The sequence below is a fragment of the Cervus canadensis genome, chromosome 1 (genome assembly GCF_019320065.1).
Source record: "Cervus canadensis isolate Bull #8, Minnesota chromosome 1, ASM1932006v1, whole genome shotgun sequence".
NCBI classification, from domain to species: domain Eukaryota; kingdom Metazoa; phylum Chordata; class Mammalia; order Artiodactyla; family Cervidae; genus Cervus; species Cervus canadensis.
Genome location: NC_057386.1, coordinates 107185001 through 107204116, shown reverse-complemented (window position 1 = coordinate 107204116; position 19116 = coordinate 107185001). Strand labels below are relative to the sequence as shown.

General features: G+C 66.3%; 1 protein-coding gene across 2 annotated transcripts; it reads right to left on the bottom strand.

Moving 5' to 3' along the window:
- Window positions 1-346: 346 nt before the first annotated feature.
- On the bottom strand, window positions 347-18376 carry RTN4R (reticulon 4 receptor). 2 transcript variants are annotated; one of them, XM_043489158.1, is made up of 2 exons: window positions 18107-18376; window positions 347-2033 (listed from the first exon to the last, which is right to left on the bottom strand). In XM_043489158.1, the coding sequence occupies exons 1-2, from the start codon at window positions 18126-18128 to the stop codon at window positions 625-627; spliced, it is 1431 nt and encodes a 476-aa protein (XP_043345093.1). In that variant the 5' UTR covers window positions 18129-18376; the 3' UTR covers window positions 347-624. The 2 variants fall into 2 exon arrangements, with proteins under 2 accessions (XP_043345093.1, XP_043345083.1); XM_043489148.1 differs by lacking the exon at window positions 18107-18376 and adding an exon at window positions 4557-4715.
- Between the last annotated feature and the right edge of the window lie 740 nt (window positions 18377-19116).

The following is a 19116-nucleotide window of genomic DNA, read 5'->3' as shown; positions in this document are numbered from 1 at the left end:
CATATGAACCCAGAGCAGACGGCCCCACAAAGGCAGCCTTGTCTTGCTGGCCATGGTCTGCGCTGGAGACACCGCTGTTAGAACAGCCAGGAGGGAGGGGGCCAAGGCACACGGGGGTCGGCCTTAAGGCCAGCGTGGCTGGGAGGGGCGGCGGCTGTAGCGCCCCAGGTCCCTGCTGGCACAGTGCTGGGCAGAAAGAGGTCTCGCTGCCCGCCCAGACCTCAGCACCTGCAGCGGATGCCCCCACCTTCCTGGGCCTCCCGGTGCTGTGAAGGGGGCGGGGTGTCACTTCCCAGCTCACCCCCCTCCCCGGCTCACAGGTCCCCCCAGCCTGAGAGGCCACAGCTTACGAAATGAGCTCTTTATTCCACATCGTCCAATATTTTTACACAAGTAAAATAAAATGCATATCTCTCTATACTGCGTTCCGGGCGGGAGGCGGCGTTCTGGAACAAACGCCCCGCCTTGCCCTGTAAACATGACGGGTGGAGTTGGGGAGGGCAGGCGGGTGGGCGGTGGGCGGCGCCGCCAGGGAGGGCGGCAGGCCGGCTGGCTGGTGGCGCGAGGGTACCCGGTATGTACACACACCCAGCTGCTGAGAGAGGCCTTGCGCTCGGGGGCCAGTCAACAGCGCCCGAGCACCGTCCACAGCACCAGCGCCAGAGCCAGGGGGACGAGGCCGCTGGCGAGGCCGGGTGGGGCGCCCGAGCCCTCCACCCCGCCGGCCCCGCCGCCCCCACTGACCCCACCGCCCGCCTGGCCCAGACGGCAATGGCTGCGCGTGCGGTTCTTGCGGGAACAGCCTGGCCGCCGACGCGGGCCTGTGGTGGGGGACTCAGGGGGCTGGGAGCCCTCAGGCTGCACCGCGGTCAGGGGGGGCTCGGCTGAGCCCGGCAGGGTCCCGAAGGGCGAGTCGTTGATGTGCCGGGGGCCAGAGCGGTTTCCCGGAGCGCCGTCGCCGGGCGGCACTCGTCCCTTGAGAGCATTGCCGGCCGAGGCGGGCCTCCCGGCCTCCAGCACCGAGGCCTTGTCTGCGGCGTCCGGCTGGCAGCACTTGGGCAGCCCTAGAGGCTCCTCGTCGGCAGGCCCGCCGGTCCAGACGGGAGGGGCCGGCCGCGTGGCCACGGCGCAGCCCTCCAGGTCAGTGGCGGCCAAGCGCTTGAGGTCGCGGCCGGCCAGGCGCGCGGGCAGGCTGCAGGGCAGCTCTGACGAGGAGCCGCGGAACTGCTGCAGCCAGGCCCAGAGCGGGCGCGCACGGCAGTCGCACACCCAGGGGTTGTCGTTGAGCCGCAGGTACTGCAGGGAACGCAGAGGCGCCAGGGCCTCCGCCGGCAGCGCGGAGAGGTTGTTGGCAAACAGGTAGAGCGTCATGAGGCGGCCGAGGTCCCGGAAAGCGTGCGGGTGCACACGCGCCACGCGGTTCTGGTGCAGCAGGAGGCGGTCGAGGCTGTGTAGGCCGCGGAAGGCGCGCTCGGGTACACTGGGGATGCGGTTGCCGTGCAGGAAGAGGTGCGTGAGGTTGCCCAGGTCGCTGAAGGCGTCGTCGGGAAGCGCCTGCAGCCCGTTGTCCTGCAGGTAGAGGTACTGCAGGGCGGCCAGGCCGCGGAACAGGCCGGGGCCCAGTTCCCGTAGGCCGCAGCGGTCCAGGTGCAGCGTGTGCAGGCGGCCCAGGCCCCGGAACGTGGCGGGGTCCACGGACCGCAGCTGCGCGTTGTCACTGAGGTCCAGCTGCTCCAGGAGCGCCAGGCCGGAGAAGGCGGCCGCGTCGATGTGGGCCAGCGCGTTCGAGTGCAGCCACAGGATGGTGAGGTTGCGGCAGGCGCGGAAGCCGGCGGCGGGCACGTACGCGATGCGGTTGCCGTGCAGGAAGACTCGCTGGCTGGCGGCCGGGATGTCGGCGGGCACGGCCTGCAGACCCTGCTGCGGGCAGCTGGTGGTCACCTTGGGTTCGTTGTAGCACACGCAGGCGCCTGGGCAGGGCGCCGCCACCCTCCACGCCTGCAGCCACAGCACCCAGGCCAGCAGCTGGCTTCCTGCGGGCAGAGCGGAGGGCGGTGAGTGGGCGGGGCGGGGCCAGGGTTTGCAGGAGGGTTTCCGCCCCTGTGAGTGGGCGGGGCCGGCGAGAGCCGGGCTTGCAGGAGGGGCTCTGCCCCGGTGAGTGGGCGGGACCAGCGAGGACGGGGTTTGCAGGAGGAGCTTTGCCCTGGGACCTCCAGTGCGGGGATCCTTGCTCCACCTGCCATGAGGAAGTTGCTGCACCCCAAAACCCGCCAGCGGTCTCAAGCTCCGCGGGAAATCTTGACTGCCGCCTGGGACTCAAATACATGAGCTGCCACGCCGCAGCCACCACTCGGGGTCCACGGGAAGGCCTCCTGGGATGGACATGCACACCTGTAGATGCCAGAGCACCGGTGGGCCTGCACGCAGTCCTAGCGCCAGCAGCTCACAGGCCAGGCGGGGAGAGAAGCCCCTGGCAAACACTGGTACACCAGGTGGGCCCCACTCATGCCGCGAGCCTGGGGCTACAGCTCACGTTTAGGCCTGTCTTCTTACAGCTTCTGCAGCAGCATCACCCACCCCAAGAAGGTCCTCACGGGCTGCAGGAAGGGTGGGGATGTGACCCAGAGCCCCTAGGGAGCATCACCACCTAGGGAGCTGGGAGCTGCAGCCCCTCGGCCTTCAGCCAGGGTCTGGTCCCACAGCCGGACCCAGGAAACTGCCCCACCAGCTCCTGGATCAGGAGCCCTGAGGGCAGGGGCAGGGGCAGGCAGGTCCAGGACAGGGGGCAGGCATGCTTCCTGGTGAACCTCTGGCCGCCTCCTCCTCTCCGCCTCATTTTCTGCTCCATCTCCTACCTGGGCAAGGAGCTTACTCCAGTCCAGCTGCGCCCAACCCTTATGCCCAGACATTCTCCCAGGGGTTCCACCCCAGCCAGAGGGATGCAGCCCCCCTCTTCCCTCCCCCATCACAGGGCCTCACCCAAGACCTGGAGTGGGTGGGAGAGCGCTCCTGGTTGCTGTCCCCAGGCTGGGCTCACCGGCAGGGCCACACGCCCACCACTGGGCTCCCTGCCTGTCACCTCACCATTAGAGCCTCTGCTTTGAATGCAGAGGTTCTTTCTGCCTCAGGAGTGAGTCTATTAAAATGTGAATCCCCCTGGGAGGGTTATGGCTTATCAGCTAACACTTGAGTTATCAGCTAACACCTTCGTTGACAGCTAACACCTGCATTGACAGCTAACACCTTCCTTGGCAGCTAGCTAAGAGCAGGATTCTGCAGACCTGAGGCCAGCTAAGTGCTGGGGTTGGAGCCGGGAGGGAGAAAGGAGAGGACCATGGGTCAGCTTCCCCTACCCAGAACTGTGACCTTGGGCTCCCGCCCCCTCCTGGGTCCTCTCTGCCTGGGCAAGTGCTGACATCTGCCCCAAGCCCAGAGGCCCAGCAGGCTGGGCGTGTCCACTGGGGCTGGGCCGTTTGTTGGCTGCTGGGGACACGGAAGCCCCAGGCCCACCTCCTGCAAGCCCTGGATGCCCCTACCTGGGCTGGCAGCACACAGGAGGTCACCGGGTGGCATCTCAGCTGGCATCCCCTCCCTACTGTCTCCTTCCAGGCCTCCTTTGGGAGGCAAGGCCTGGTGAAGCCAGCTCTGTGGCCTCCCACTGCTGTTACCGCGGAATGTGCCTGTGCTATAAAAATGGTACTTCCTGTTCCTGAAACCTTGTGGCAGGGGACTCTCTGGGGTGGGGGCCAGGCGGGGGGCAGGCCTTCATCAGGCCAACTCTGGACCTCACCACCACGGCTGGGCCATGCCATCGTGACCAACCCGCCCCATGCCTGCCGACTGAGCTCTGTTACCCTTGCCCCCTGACCCGTGGCTCCCAGGCTGGCAGCCACGGTCCGTGAAGTTGTCTGGGTTGAGGTCAGCTCACCACCAGCACTGGCCGTCTCCATGCGGGGCCTCCAGAGGACCATAGGCCACAGGCCACGTGTCTGGGTCCTGCCAGGAGGCAAGCATCAGGCATACAGACATGGCTCCCTCTCGCCCAGCCGGCGGCTTTTTGGAAACCAACTTCTGAGGGTCAGTCCCTCTGCACGGGCCCTGCTGTCAGCACAGCAGCCGGCAGTGGGCCCGCTCCTCGCCTCAGCCGCGGTAATTGGCTCTGGCCTGGCCCCCTTGGGGCTTGCCCGCTGGTCTCCATGGCAACCCCTCTGCTGAGCAAGCAGAGGGGGCATCTCTTTATGAGATAATCAAGCCCAACTTTGGGTCATGTGTTCATACTCACGGCGGAGGCCCTGGAACACGGGAGCCCCCACCAGGTAGTGGGAGGCCGCCCCTGGCCACGCCCCAGGGCCTGGACCCCACCACTCACCTAATCACTCCCACCTTAGAAGGCATCCCCACCCCCCGTCCCTCAGCCATCCCCAGACTGTCTCCCAGCCCATCCCCTTGTCCCACAATGCTCCCCCCAGCCCCCTCCTTGCTGGCCTCCGCGGTCTGGGCCTCTCAGGCCTCCAGGTCTGCCCCCATCAGACGCCCTTAGGTTGCGCCCTGCTCACCTGCCTCTCCTTTCTTTCTCCTCAATCCTGCCCCAGGCTCCAGCTGGCCACCCACTGCACCGGCCCCACTGGACCCCAGTGGGAGCTGACCTCCTGCACACAAGGTGAGAAAACCGCTCAGCGCGTGGGCCTCATTCACAGAAACCATGGCACGGTGCACCAGGCCCCCTCAGGCCCCTGCAAGCCTCACGACCCGGGTCCCATGCCAGGCCAGCAGGCCCTCTCAGCTTCCTCCAGAGCCAAACCCTCCTGTCCCAGAGCCTCTGCAGAGAATGGCTGGGGTCTTCTCTGGTGCCCTCCCCGCAGAGGGGCACCTCCAGCTTAGGCCAGGTCTGCTCTGGAGCCATGGTTCCAGCCCCTTGGGCCTGGGAGGTGGGGGCATGGAGACCAGATGCTCTTCAGGGTCTCTCCTCCTGGCTGCTGACAAGGCCAGGAGGCTGGGAGGTGTCAGGCCTGGTGTGACCTCCAAGGCTATCTGCACCAAAGAGATGGCTCAGGGCTGCCAGCCTTGAGGCCCAGAGCCTCCCTGCGGTGATGGGGCGGCCGTGACACCCCCTCTGCAGGCTGTCACGAGGGCCCACCAGTTGGTATACAAAGGCCTGAGTCGGAGTCACGTGAGAACCTGTTTTCTTTTCAGTGTGTGAGCCCACCTTCAGATTAGGAAGCTGAGGCAGTGAGCGGTTAAGCTGCGAGCTGCTGCCACTCAGAGCAGGTCCTGGGGAAACGTGGGCAAAACAAGGAGCCACAGAACGGCCAGGAGGGGCCAGAGGCACCAGCAGTCCCGGCCCAAAGGGCAGCTGGCATGGCCGCAGCCGGAGCGGGCCAGACTTGGAGGTGTGGCAGCTGGCCTTAGGTCCTGGAGCCTGGGGTCGGCTGTCTGTGGTGGGCTCCGGCAGCATCCGCCCAGGACCCTCTCGAGCACTGAGAACATCCCACAGAGGGTCACGTCACCAACCGTGGTTACAAGGCAGAACAGGGGGCCGCAGCCAGCTCGGCCAGGCCAGAAATAGCTCAGGTGGGGGTGGCGTCCACGCGCAAGGGTCGCGGCTCCCCAGCGTGGCTGCACGCGTCCCACCCCTGCCGGCTCCCCCGCGACGGGCTCACCGCCGCCCCCGACGCCCATCTGTCCCCCTCGGTCATCCTCACCGCCTACCTTCCGGCCGGCCGGCAGGCACAGACACGCGCAGCGCAGCACACGTGGCTGGGCCGTTTCGGGCCCCTTGCCTGGCTCAGGGGTGGGCGGCGGGGGTGCATGGGCTGGCCCGATCCCTAGCGGGCAAGGTGACCCACCATGGCAGGAGGGTGCTGGACACGGGGCTGAGCGGTTCCAAACACCAGGCCAAGCAGTGGGGGAGACAGGCCCGCTGTGGGCAGAGCCTGTGACGGGCAGACCTGGGGTGAGCGGGCCTGGCAGTCTCCAGGGCACTAACGTGTTGCCTGTTTTACAGGTGATCCGGGGGTGGTGGGTGGGGCACCCGCTCACAGCCCAGGAACTGGCAGGCGTCCCAGTCTCGGGGGTCTGGGCACTGAAAGGCCTGCCTGAGCTGCAGCGAGCCAAAGCTCCCACCACGGCCTCAGCCAGCAGCCCCGCCTCAAGCCCCAGATTTCCAGCCAACGCGGCACCTGGGAGGCAGTTACACAGAGGGTGACAGGTAGGGGGCCTGGCCGCATGGAACCGGGAGGCCTAGGTGCAGAGTGCATGCTGCCTGACCTGTCACCCCACCACACAGCGTCTGGGGGCTGCCGGGGCCACGGAGCCCAGCTGGCCGCAGGCAGACATCGAGGGAGGCGCACTGAAGCCAACCGCCAAGTGAGGATACAAGAGCACCCTCTGACGGGCAGGATGCGGGGTGCACGGGCTTGGGACCCCGCCCTGTCCAGGTACATGCTCTTCCATGGCGCCCACCTCCCCGGCCCTGACCCCGGGGCCCCACAGGGCGGGGGGAAGGGGAGGCACTGATGACAGGCAGCGGAAGCCTGGTCCAGCCCCAGGACCGCTCGAGTAGGCCATGCCCGACTCCCAGCAGGGACTCAGCAGGCACTTCCTCCTCCCACCACGCACACCATCAGGCCCGCAGCAAACACTGGCTGCCTAATTACCTGGGGATCTCTGTCCGCACGACTGGCTCGTCAGGGTCCTGTGCTAATGCAAGGCAGTGGCCAGTGTTGGCTCGCGTCCCCAGAGGATGCTAATGAGAAACTGGCCGCTGGCTGACATGCCCCTGCCCCGGGGGGGCTCAGAGACGGGGCGTGCCCCACACCAGGGCCTGAGACCTGCTGCCACACAGCTACTACCAGGCCCACCAGCCTGCCGTGATGCCATCCACTGCCCTCTCCTGTCCCGGACCAAATGCCAAGACTGGCAGGGCCAACAGGGCTGGCTCCCGACCTCCCCTGTCCTCCCAGGACCTTGCCTCTGTGGCCAGCTCGAAGCTGACTATTTCCATGAAGTCCTATTGGCCGCCTTCAGCAAGGCCACTGCAGTGCGGGAGCCCATGCCCGGGGCCCACACTTTGGGCGTGCACCGTGGGCACGCACACACACACACACACACCCTCTCTCGATGTGTGCTACTGGGGCCTGGGTGATCCGGACTCAGAGGCAAGCCCACTGGATGGCCCTGGGGCTGCTGTGACGAGGTGACACGGGCAGATGTGGGAGCCCCAGGGCCGGGCCAAGGGGTCGGCTGGCCTTGGTGGCAGAAGCTGATGGGCCATCATGTCAGCGGCTCCCAAGCCCTCGGCCCTTGTTGGCATTGGTGATGAGGCCAGCGGCGGCGTCTGCAGAGCGGGACTTACTCGGCTCTGAAAAGACAACACTGGGCTCTGGAGGCCCTGGACTGCTCACCCTGGGGATCAGCCTGTCCTGGCTCTAGACCACTGTGGGCACCGCTGACCCGAGGGGAAGCTGGACTGGGAGCCTGCTTCTGCTGCCCAGGAGGGCCAAGTCCTCCCAAATGCTCCCGACCGGGGTTGTTTGTGCCCCGACTCGGGCTTACCCTGGGCGGGGTGCTTGGGGGCTTTGAAACTGAGCGGCAGCGCTTGGGTGGGGCAGCAACCAGCAAGGGAGATGGTGGGGAGAAGCAGCAAGGCCCACGGAGCACCCCGGCTAGAGGCAAGTGGGGGGCCCGGACCCTCATCCCGAGATGCTGCCACCGGCCAAGGCCATTGCCTTCGGGTGGCTGTGTGTCCACGGGAGGCTCCAGGGAGGCCTGCTGGCAAGGAGGCCCTGCGCGCCATGGCATCTCCCCTTTCCTGACCAAGGTGCCCCACTTTTATTATTTGTCCTTAAATGGGAAGATCTGTCAGCCAGGGCCTGGATCCTGACGTTGGAGGAAGTACGTCAAACCCGACTCTCTGTCCCCTCCTCCCACCAAGTGGATGGCACGGTGCTGGTGGGCCAGCAAGTGCCCCACTCTCCGTGTGACCCGGCCCTGAGCCCCGGAGGAGGAGAGACCCCACCCCCCACCCCAGCACAGGGCAGACGGGAGGCAGCCCCGAGCACTCCAGCATCGGGGACTTAGGTTGTGCAGGGCTTTCGTGGCCAAGCTTGGCTCCCAGGGAGGACCTGTCCGTCCACCCTGGCACCCTAGCTTCACATGCACCCAGCACCAGTGGGCCTCCTGGGAACACCCAAGGCACTGACACCCCTCACTCCTGGGGGCTAAGATACATGCCCCCAGTGCAGCGAGGAGATGACCGTCAACCCCACGCCTCAGACGTGGGCACAGAGCCTGATGGAGGGGCAGTGACCACGGGGAGCCAGCAGGATGCTAACTGCTGGGGCACACCAGGTGACCGGGCACAGCGTCCAAGACCCCTGCCTGCCACACCAGGTGACCAGGGCAGGCCCTGAGCCCCAAAGGACCCAGAGAGCTGGGCAGGGAAGCAGCCCCTGCAGTGGGTGAGCCGCTGAGCCCCCCTCCCAGTGCAGGCTCTGGGCTCCCTGACCCCCCGAGTGCTGCCTCCTCAGCTCAAGCGTCCCACTCCGTAGGCTGCCTGAGGTGGACCCCAAGGTCTGGTAGCCCTGGTCTCCGCCGTGGCCTCTGGGACATGCAGAGTGGCTCCTGCCTGATCACCCACACCCGCCAGTCGACAGGCCCCTCTCTCAACAGAGCACCCCACCCACCTCCATGCCTCCCCAGTAAACATTACCAGAAAACCAGGTGTCTAGAAGAGGTGCCAATGCTGACAAAAGTGGAAATGATTCTAGAGGAAGCAAAAACTGTGCAGTGAGTAGATAAAAACTAGGGAAATCCAACCAGTGTCCTCATAGGGACAGAAGAGGATATAAAACAAGAACAGGGTGCTATGAAAAAAGAGCCATCAGGAAACAAGAACAATCCTGGGAGCTAAAGATAGACCTACTAAAATTACCAAAAATCAATAGAAAGTTTGGCAAACAAGATCAAGGAAGTCTTCTAGAAAGAAGAACAACAACAAAAAAACAGAAGAGAAAAAGATGAACACAGAGCCAGCACCTGTCTTAGGAAACTCCAGAAAGAAAAACAGAAGATAAAAGGAGAAAGTTATCCGAGAAATACTACTTGAGAACCTCCCAGAGCTGAAGACCCCCTCGGGCGAGTGCCTGGCACAACGTGGGACATTCGTGGTACGACCTCAGGCCTCAGGGTCAGGAGAGGAACCGCAACACGGCCACAGACTCACTTTGAAGTGGGCCATGCAGCTTAGACCTGCTGACATTCGAGGGCTCACAGACTGGTTCTTCACCGGGCCTTTCTTAGACAGTGGAATGTGCTTCAGCTAAAACTGGACGTGAACCCAGAAAGAGGGAAACACGAACCCCAAGAAAGACTGGGTGGTGAAGGGCAGTCAGGGGCAGCTGGGAAGGGACGGCTGTATGCCCGGCCCAGGAGGGGATGGCAAGGTGAAGGCCTGGAGGGAGATATTCCCCCCACCCCGGGGAGAAACCAGACCACCAGCAGAGTGCCTGCCGTGGAGCAGAGTAGGCCCCAGAGGGTGGCACCTGGGACAAGGGCAAAAGACAAAGTCAGCTGTAAACTCCAGGAAAAACAAAGGGCCATGCCAGAGCGAGGGGTCACCCCCTGTGGCCATGCGGTAATGAGCATCTGTGTGACCCGGGTTAGGAAACACTGGTTATGCATTCAACTGGCAGCCTCGCTGGCGAGTGTGCTGGAGAAGGGGGGCTGGGGTCGGAGCCACGGACACGTGGGGGTAACCATCTGGAAGAACGGGGCACGCGGCAGCAGCAGGTGGGCTGGAGGAGGACTGCGCACCACAGCCCCGGGACCAGCCTCCCAGGGCCCGGCGCAGGCTTTAACTTTGAGCAAGACGCGGCCGACCACAGTGCTATCTTTTTAAAAAGACTGCAGGCTTGGCAGTGAAACCTCAGAAACAGAGATAAATAAAAAGAAGAAAATAAAGTGTCTCTGCCAGAAGGTGAAGAGGAACGTGGGTTAGCGGCAGCGTCTCCAAGGTGCGGGGCGGGGGAGAAACTGGGACTGACGCTCCCTAAGCCTCCGGCGCGGCGGGCGGCTGGCTGCTCTTCAGCTGCTGCTCGGCCAAGGGTGGCCAAGGACGCCCCCGGTCTCTAGGGAGCATCGGGCGCTCGGCTCCGAGGCCTCGGAAATCCAGGCTCTCAGAGGGATGGCTTCTAGCCTGAAGACCATCCGTGTGCCGGGCCTCTCAGAGTCCCCTGCCCTGGGTGCTCCCGGGTCACAGATCTGACCCCCTGACCCCAGACTGGGGACCCTCAGGAGCAGGGGAGCCAGGGGGAAAAACCCCCGGGGCCTCGGGGTGGGGGGTCCGTTGACCTTGGCAGAGCGCGGACAGGCCTTCCTCCTGCCTCTACGTGAGCCCCAGTCGCGTGCCTGCATCCAAACGCCTGGCGTGTGGGAGGGGTGGGTGACGTGAATAAGTAATTGCTCCTTTATTGACGAGTGATAAATTATTCCTATATGATTGTGTGATAACTCTGCCTTATTTGAAATCAATTTGGGATGGAGCTCGTTGGCGGCTTCTCACCAGTGAGGGTGGGAGCATCGGGCGCCGCTGCTCATGGAGAAGCAGGTCAAGGCGCTTCGGCCGCTGTGCCAGGCGCCCCGGGGTGGGGCCGGTAGGCTGGCCTGGTTTCCTGAGCACCCGCCCCCGGGACAGGCGCCCCACTGGGCCTCCGCCACCTGCCTCCCAGGCCCAGAAGTGCCTGAGGCCGAGGGGCTGGGGAGCAGCCCCGGGAGGCCCTGGGCGTTGCTGGGGACGCCCTGCAGCTGGGCACCCGGGGGCCACCTGCACATCACACCACTTGGCCCTGCTGAGGCCCTGCCTCTCGCCCACCCGGCTCCCAGCCGGCTTCCCTGCCTCCGGCCGGGCCCTCCGCGCTCTGCCCAGCCTGACACACATGTTTGCCTTTTCCCCCAAATTTTTCCTAATTTATTTCATGTCCTCTCTCCCTGCTCAGCCTGGGGACTCCGGCGACCTCGGCTTCTCAGACCCAGGTTTGTCGTCTGTGAGTGGGGGGGTGGAGGCTGTGAGCCCGACAGACCCCCGTGGGTGGGGGCCCTTCACCCCCCCTCCACGGTCACCTCGACGGTCTCTTCGCTTGTTTCTGCCCCGCCCCCAACCCCGGGCCGCAGGCGCGAACAGGGCAAGTCAGACATGTTTTCCGTTGGTCCATCTGGGCTCATGTGCCCACACTGGACGGGGTGGCTGCCCAGGAGGAGGTGCAGGGGAGGCTGTCCTGACAGCGGGAGCCCCTCAAGGGCCCCGCCCGGTGGCCCACCCTCCGCAGACTCATCCCCTCAGCCGAAGAGCGCAGATAGCCAGACCTGGCAACATGGGGACAGTGGCCCCTGCCCCCACGTCCGAGCTGCCCGCTTGGCAGGAAACAGGTCGCAGAGGTCGGATGGGGAGCCTCCCCGATTCCCAGCGCCCACCAGGCCCGGTGCTGAAGGGTGGGCTCCGGAGAGGCACTGACCCCCCCGGCCGCCCCGCCCGCCGCCCCAGGAGCAGGTGACGAGTGCGGTCCCTAGGGCCACCATCTGTCTCAGCTGTGACAGGCCCTCTCGGTGACGTCGGGGAGGGATGCAGCAGGAACGTCTCTATGGGGAGAGCTTTTCTTTTGCTGATTCTCGCACAGGAAGCCAGACGCTTGTCACACCTGTCCCTGTGTCAGCCTCTGCATGGCAGAAACCGGGGCTGAGGCCGAGAGATGACATGTGGCCTGGATCTGGCCAGGGGCCCTGTGCCCACCAGAGGGAGCTCAGAGCTCGCCACCCCCGCCCCCACGGCCCTGTCCGTCCAGCTCGTGCTCCCCGCACCCCTCCCTGCACCCCTCTTGGCCCCCCTACTCATCTGACCCCCCCCGACCCTGCCCTCCTGAGCCAGGAGTCCCCGGTCCTGGGCCAGAATGGGGGCCCGGTGTGGCCTCATCAGGGGCCCAGTGGGGCCCAGGCCTCAGGCTCGTCACCAGCCTACCAGCTCCCACACCAGCTCCTCTGGGGACCCTCATGGGCTTTCGGGCATCTCCCCAGGACCCGAGGGCCTGAATATGTCACAGGAATCTCAAGGTCCCTGCGGCCCTGCATGGGACACCTGCCGGGGATGCAGCTGGAAGCCAGCCGCCCTCAGGGACCTGTCGGGGGTCCCCCTGCCCCTCACATCGTGTGAAGTGTGGGGCACAGCTCACCCTGCCAGCAGGGCTGAGGAGGGTGCTCCCCAAGTCTGGCCTCAGCTGCTAGGCCAAACCAACCGTCCCGAGGGGAGGCTGCCATGCGGCAGGTGGGCAGGTGGGTGGGGGCCCAGACGGGGCATATGGGTGGGGGGACCCCACAATCTAGCCTGAGTGCCGCCCGATGTCCTCGGGGCAGGGCAGGACGGGGGGGTCTCAGGCAGCGCCATCACAGTCTCTATTCCCACAGCATGGCCCAGCGCAGGGCAGGGGGTTCCCAGCTGAGCAGAAAGGGGCCCCAAGAGCTGGGACAGTCCAGCCCCCAGTGGGGCCCTGGGCAGCAGTCTCCACTGACTCCCTTAGAAACCTGGAGTTTCTAAGGAGTGGCAGGGAGGCCCAGAGAGCGAGGGGCCTGCCGGGGCACGGCTGGCCCGGGCCAAAGCCCATGCTCTCCATGCAGTCCCCCTCGGCCCTTGAGGAGAGCACTGCCCATGGGTGGGCACCCTCTGCAGACCTGTACCCTTTATTTGGGGCCACCTTGGGCACCCAGCCCGTGCCCGACAGCCACTGGCCCCAAAGACCACCGGTGCCCGGGGCCCTGGATGCTGACTCAGGGCACTGCTGAGGCCATGCCACCGTTCCTGCATCCACCCCAGCCTGTGCCCCAACACCAGCCCTGGTCTGAACTTGAAGATGTGGACGGTGGGGAGGCAGGTGTGTGAGTGCCAGATGCTGGGACTCGGGAGCTGGAGTGGAAGAGACTTTCCCGAACAAGACCCCCAGAGCAGGCCTCGTCGTGGGGGGCGGGGCTGGGGGAGGACACGGGAGAGTTCAGGGAAGGAGGGACCTGGCTGGCAGCGTGTTTAGGACAGCATCTCAGAGCCTGAAAGGAAGATGAGATGGTGGCGAGGATACGTGGGCATCCGTGGCCACGGGCCCAGGAGTGGGATGGTCTGCAGCAGACCCCCAAGGAGGGATACAGGGGGCGGGCGGGGAGGGGTCCGGCTTGACACTGGACTTGCCCTTGGGGAAGGGTAGCGGGAGGTGGCCAGGACGCTGGGCCTTGGGCCCGGATGTAGGGGTGGAGGGATACGTGGTACAGGGCAATGACCACCAGACAGACTGAAGCTGGGGAGCCCGAGACCCCCAGGGAGGCACGTGGAGGGAAACAGGTGCGGAGCTGCCAGGGGTGGCAGCCCAGGGGCCCGAGATCCCCCTCATGTGCACACGCCTGGCACACAGCCTGGAAGCAGCGGACATTTGTTAACCAACCCCCTGAGAGCTGCGGCCCAGACGGCACTCCGTGGCAGGCCAGGCTGAGGCCTCAGAGCTGGCCCTGCCCGGCCGGCCTGGAGGCCAGCAGGTCCAGGGGCTGCAGACTGCCCACTGGCCTCAAGCCCCACCCTACCCCGTGGCTGCAAGTCCTCTCTGTGTGTGCTGAGCACCTACTCTCTGCCTGGAGCAGCCACAGGACGCCATGAGCCAGCCCCCTGCCCCCACTGGCCTCGCACACACCCCAGCACCCCACACACCTCCCACTCAGGGCATTTTCCCACCCATGAAGGCATCGGGCCGGGTGTTGGCCGCATGGGTCACGGACGAGGCCTCTGGTGACCGGGAGAGGGTGCTGCTGCCCAAGGTCACACAGCAGGCTGGTCCTGCCTGGGCTGATCCAACGGCTGCCAGACTTCAGGCCGAGGAGAATTCTGGCAGGTCCCCGAGCCTGTCCCATCTGGGCTCTGGTGGGAGGTAAATAAAGGCACCATCTCAGCAAAGTTGCAAGGGTTGGGACAGAACAGGGACACTGTGCTGGGACCAAGCAGTTGAGGGGCAATCTGAGAGGGCTCCCTGGAGGAGGTGAGGGACCCAGGGCCCTGCCATGGCCCGAGTCCCTCAGTACCCAACCCCTTTCCTCGATGGGCCCCTCACCCATCAGCTTCAGCCTCAGCCTGACATTTCCCGTGACATTTGCTGCAAAGAAATAGAGCCATAAACCCAAAGGTTAAATTTGCACATTGCCTTGCTGCCAGGAGAGCACAGTCCCTCCGCCCACCAGGTGTGTGGCTGCAGGGCTTGTGTGGGATGGCCTCCCCTCCCTGGGGCCCTGGGTGGGGGCCCCAAGGTCCCCCTCCCAGCCCTTCCATTGGATCTCAGCCACCGGTTCCCAAAGCGGGCTCCTGGGCACCACAGGCCCTGAGTGTGCTACACAGGGTGCCCATCAGAGGGGCTCTGCCCATCCGACGCCCTGCAGTAAAGAAGCTCCGTCAGCACCTCCTACCCAGCCAGTCCCAAACCCGCCTGACCGCGAAACGCTCCTCCAGTCCCCCCAACACTCCGTGGAACCAAGATCCCCTGGAGCCTGTTCTGTGATGGCGTTGGGCCAAGGAGCACCCTCCCCCCTCGGGGGCACCAGGCAGCTGCCTGAACAAAGCTGAGTCAGCTAAGGAAACCCCGCTTCCTGTCCCGGGCTCCCCTTGTCAGCATGGGCCTAGCTCCACATGCCAGGGCCCAGCTGGGGCTCGCCACGTGCCCGGTGTGAGTGCGGCCACCCGGCTCCTTCAGCTCCACCTCTGGGTTAGGGTGGGTAGGGGAGAGGCCGGCCCATGGCGCCCGGGGCACCAGGGCTGGACCAGGGTGTGGCCAGCAGGCCGGGCGTGAGAGGCCCTCGGAGCCCGGCTCCGGGCAGGTGGGCGGGGCGGGGCCAGGCCCCGCCTCCTCTGGGGGGGCGCGGTGGCACACGGCCACACCCCCGGGCCCCTGCATGGTGTCTGCACCTGGTCTCCGTGTCCTGCTGCACAAGCGGCGGCGGTGAGAGACCAAGGCCGCTTAGGACACACAACTGAAGGCAGGTCCTCGGAAAGGGCTTCACCCTCACCCGCACACCCGGACACACAGGAGCGGGTCCCATCGTGCGCAGAGTTTAAGATACAGCGACCAAGGAAGAAACTGCAGCAGAAGACGCCCGGCCAGGCCCACAGGCTCCAGCGATGGCGGAGATGCAGGCTGTGGGTGCCGCCCGCCCTCCGGCCTGGGCGGACGCTTCCAGCTCCGTGGTCACCTGTCCTTCAAAAGCGTTCAGTCCTAGCAGCTCAAGACGGGCAAGGGCCACGGCGCTCAGCTGCCAGGCTCAGAGGGCGTCTGACGCCAGGAGAGCCAGGGAGCCAGTGAGGGACCACCCAGGGGCAAAGGCGGGGCCTGGGGACCGGCCGCTGGGAGGGGAGGAGCGGGTGGGCCTGGGGGTCGGAGGTCAGGGCACACAGACGGTGCAGAGCCAAGAGCAGTCAGGAAGGCCAGGACGGGGCCGGGGGTGGGGGAGCCACTCACACCTACCCCCGACTCCCAGAGACACTCCTAGTCTCCCCTCCAGCTCCTGACCCCCTGTGCACACACAGACTGAGGCTCTGTGGGGACTTTCTGGCTACAGGCCCAGGAGAGCAGGAAAACGGCCCTCCCCCGGGGGTGCTTCCCCCTGCCTCCTGGAGCCCCAGCATGTTTCCCACAGACCCCCCACAAGACCTCCTGATGGTTGAGACTCCTGGCCCAGGCTTGCCTGCCCCACCTCTCCTCCACGACCACACGGAGAGCCAGCCCTGACCGTGGGCCCCCAGCTGGCACTGGTCATCATGTCAGAAAGCCAAGGCTCGGGGTTCAGCAGCCCGGCGTGGGGGACACACATGGCTACGTCCCCCTCCTGCAGCGCCCTTTCTTCCTTCTGCCCCCACCTGCCCCTCCCTTCTCCAGCTCCCCAGGGATCTCCATGGGCCTTTGTTCCCCATCTTAGTGGGGAGCGTCCTGCTGGCAGTGCAAGGTTCCAGGAGGACTTCCCTGTGTGGAACTGCAGACCAGCGCGGGGTGGTGGTGTTCTCAGTAGGCTGCAGGCAGAAGCACCTGGGCCAGCACTCCGTGGGGGCCTCACCCTTTACATGTCCCCAGCTACTCCTGAGGGAGGCCTGATCACTGACCCATGTCCCCAGTGAGGTGAATCACACACCCAAGGTCACACCATGGCCAGTGGCGGAGCTGGGACCACATCCGGGCCTGATTCTCCTGCCATTCCACACCCAGGAACTGGGGTCTGTGAGTAGCCTCCTGCCTCATGCGGGCGCTGGTTCCTCCCTCACCTCCAGTGGAGCAGGAGTGGGGAGGGTACCCACTTTACAGATAGGAAGACTGAGGCTGAGAAAAGGAGCAGCCAGTCCCCACTGCCTGCCCCATCACGGGACCCACCCCACAGCCTATAGGGACGAGCTGCTTGTCCTCATTCTATAGACAAAGACACTGTTGGAGGGGGCCAGGTGGTGTGGCCCCACTTCTCTGAGCCCTGGCCTGGGGTCCTGCTCACCACGGTGAGAGCGGAAAACCTACACCCTTACCTCAGTCCTCCAGTCTAGCAGCTGAGGAAGGTGACCCACCACAGAACCCCTCACCCAGAGGATTCTCGCTGTGGAGACCACCAGCCACTGGGGACAGAGCCTTCATGAGGTCACCCTGGGTCAGCTGTGGGGTGGGCACATGCTTACCCTGAGCTGGACCAAGTGGCAGACTCCGGGGTGTGCCAGGGGCTGGCCTGTGTGTCACAGCACTGAGGCACTGACCTCGAGGTGTGAAGTGGGCCTTCCCCGCCCAGGTGGGTCCCAGCCCCCATCAGCCAGTTCTGCCCCAGCCTGGGGGGAGGGGGGCAATCAGACAGCTCTTTGGCCTCAAGCCCAGGGCTGGGCACTGAACTAGCCCCCAGCACACGGTTCCCGGGGCTCTGCTACAGATCCGGGTCGGGGGAAGCCGGCCATGGCCTGCCTGGGCAACACAGGGCACCTGTGCCGGGAGTGGAAGAGACAGACGCCCGCTGTGCTCGCAGGAACACGCGGTCATGCGAACAGAGACACACGTGCAGACGCACATGGAGTCCAGGCCGCACAGGCTCCGCGGCTGGGCCCCGAGGCTCCCTGGACGCGGGCGGCTCCTCCAGTCCTTTCCCCCCCGCTGAGTTCCCGCTGCCCGGCCTCCCGGCCAGGACACGTGCTCCTGTGCGCCCAGCGTGCTCCCACTGAGGCGACCACAGCGCGCGTGCTATATGCACGCGTGGCCGTGGGCGTGCGGGCGGGGGCGGATGTGCACCACAGCGTGTGCGCGTCTACGCGGGGCAGCCTGGCACGCGTGTGCACATGCGTGTGCAAGTGTGCAGCCTTGTGGACATGAGCACGTGCACAGAAACGTGTGCAGCCTGCGGCACCACGGACACGAAGGTGGGGGAGACCAGGGGCGCACCCTCCAGGCAACGCATGCCCCACCCGCCCCCAGCCCTTCACACCAGGTAGAGGGGAAGGGTCCCGCGGGAGCCGCCAGGGAGGGGGCGCTCGAGTCCCTTCACGTCCCCTGCCCCTCCGCGCAGCCCTCAGGGGCCCTCAGGTTGCGGATGGGGGGTGCTTGCATGCACCTCTTCTCGCCCGCCCCCTAGGGGGGGACAGCTCTGGGTCAGCCCCGCCCCCCGCGCCCTCTACTGTCGTCGACGCCCCCATCATCCCGCTGCGTCTGACCCCAGAAAAACCAGAGGTCCTGAGCCGAGTCCGCGGGGCGCGAGGAGGGAGGCGGCTGGACACTCCCGCCCCTGCTGGGTGCCCGCGTTTCTGCAGACCTGCTCGTTAACCCCTTCGCGGCCGGGCGCTCCGAAGCGGGACCCCACCCTTTCCGACAGCAGCCCCCAACCCTGGCCCCGCCGCCGGCCCCGTCGCCGCCGCCAACTTTCCCGGCAAGCGGCAACTTTTCCTGCCGCCGCGGGCTCCGCCCTCCCGGGGCCGGGCGGCACTGCGGTGACCCTCCGCAGCACCCGGCAGCCCGGGCGCGCCCCGCGGCTCGGGGAGGGGCGCCCGGATCCCGCGCGCGGCCGGCCCGGGCGCGGCACTCACCTCTGGCGGACGCCCTCTTCATCGTAGGGGTCGGGCGGGGCGCGTCGGGAACCGAAAGTCGCTCCGGGGCCGGCGCCCGTCCGCCCGCGGCCGGGTCCGCATCCAGGCGCCGCCGCTCCGGCCAGGCCCCGGCCCGGCCGCGGGACGAGGCTGCGCGCTCCGCCCGGTCGGCTGGGCTGCGGGCGGCGGCGCGGAGGCGAGGGCGGCGGGCCGGGAGCCGATGAATGTTTTATGGGATCATGTGGTTTGACGCGCGAGCGCTCCGCCGGGTCCCCGCCGGCCGGGCCGGGCGGGGCGGGCCGGGGGCGGGCCGGGGCGGGGCCTGGCGGCGGGCGGGGCGCCCACCTGCGCGCGCCGGGCCGGGCCGGGCCGGGCCGGGCCGGCGGGAGGGGCGTGGGCCGGGGACGCGGGCTGGGCGGCAGGGAGGCGCTCGGCCCGCCCGGTGCAGCGGCGCCGCGCGGCCCGGACAAAGGCGGCGCGTTTCTGAAGAGGCGGCGGCCCCTGCAGGCGGTCGCGGGGATGGCGGCCCGGCTGAGCCGGCTGGGGGTTAGGGTCGAGGGCGTGGCGGCCCGAGCTTGGGGCGTTTGGGGTTCTCCGAGCGCCTAGCTGCCCTGCAGGGCTTTGTCCGCAGGCCGGGGAACACGGGGTGCGCCTCGGCGTGGCCGACGCCCTTCCTCGCTTCAATAAACCCCGGAGGCCCACCCCCTCCGCCAGCAGCCCTTTGCTGGGGGAGCCTTGCTCCATTTTTCAGTTGTAAAACAGACTCAAGCTTCGCCGAAGTCCTAGGGCCCCACCTGTCTTTGTGACTCAGGGAGGGGGCTCAGGCTCAGGCCTGCCCCTACCTCCACAGGTGTCTCCGCCCCCCGCCCCCCATCCCCTCCCATGGACGTCCTTTCCCGCCCAGGAGCTCCTCTTCAGAGCCTACTTGCTTGGTGCCCCCCAACCCTGCACAGAGTCAGGCTAGACTCTAGGGCCAGAGAACCCAGTGATGCACTCTCACACTCCGGGGT

Excerpts from the sequence above, each read along its gene's own strand:
- RTN4R (XM_043489148.1), bottom strand. The coding sequence starts at position 4,704 with ATGGTTTCTGTGAATGAGGCCCACGCGCTGAGCGGTTTTCTCACCTTG. Across the intron at positions 2,034-4,556 it reads GAGAAAGAAAGGAGAGGCAG|GAAGCCAGCTGCTGGCCTGG; the intron begins GTGAGCAGGGCG and ends CTCTGCCCGCAG.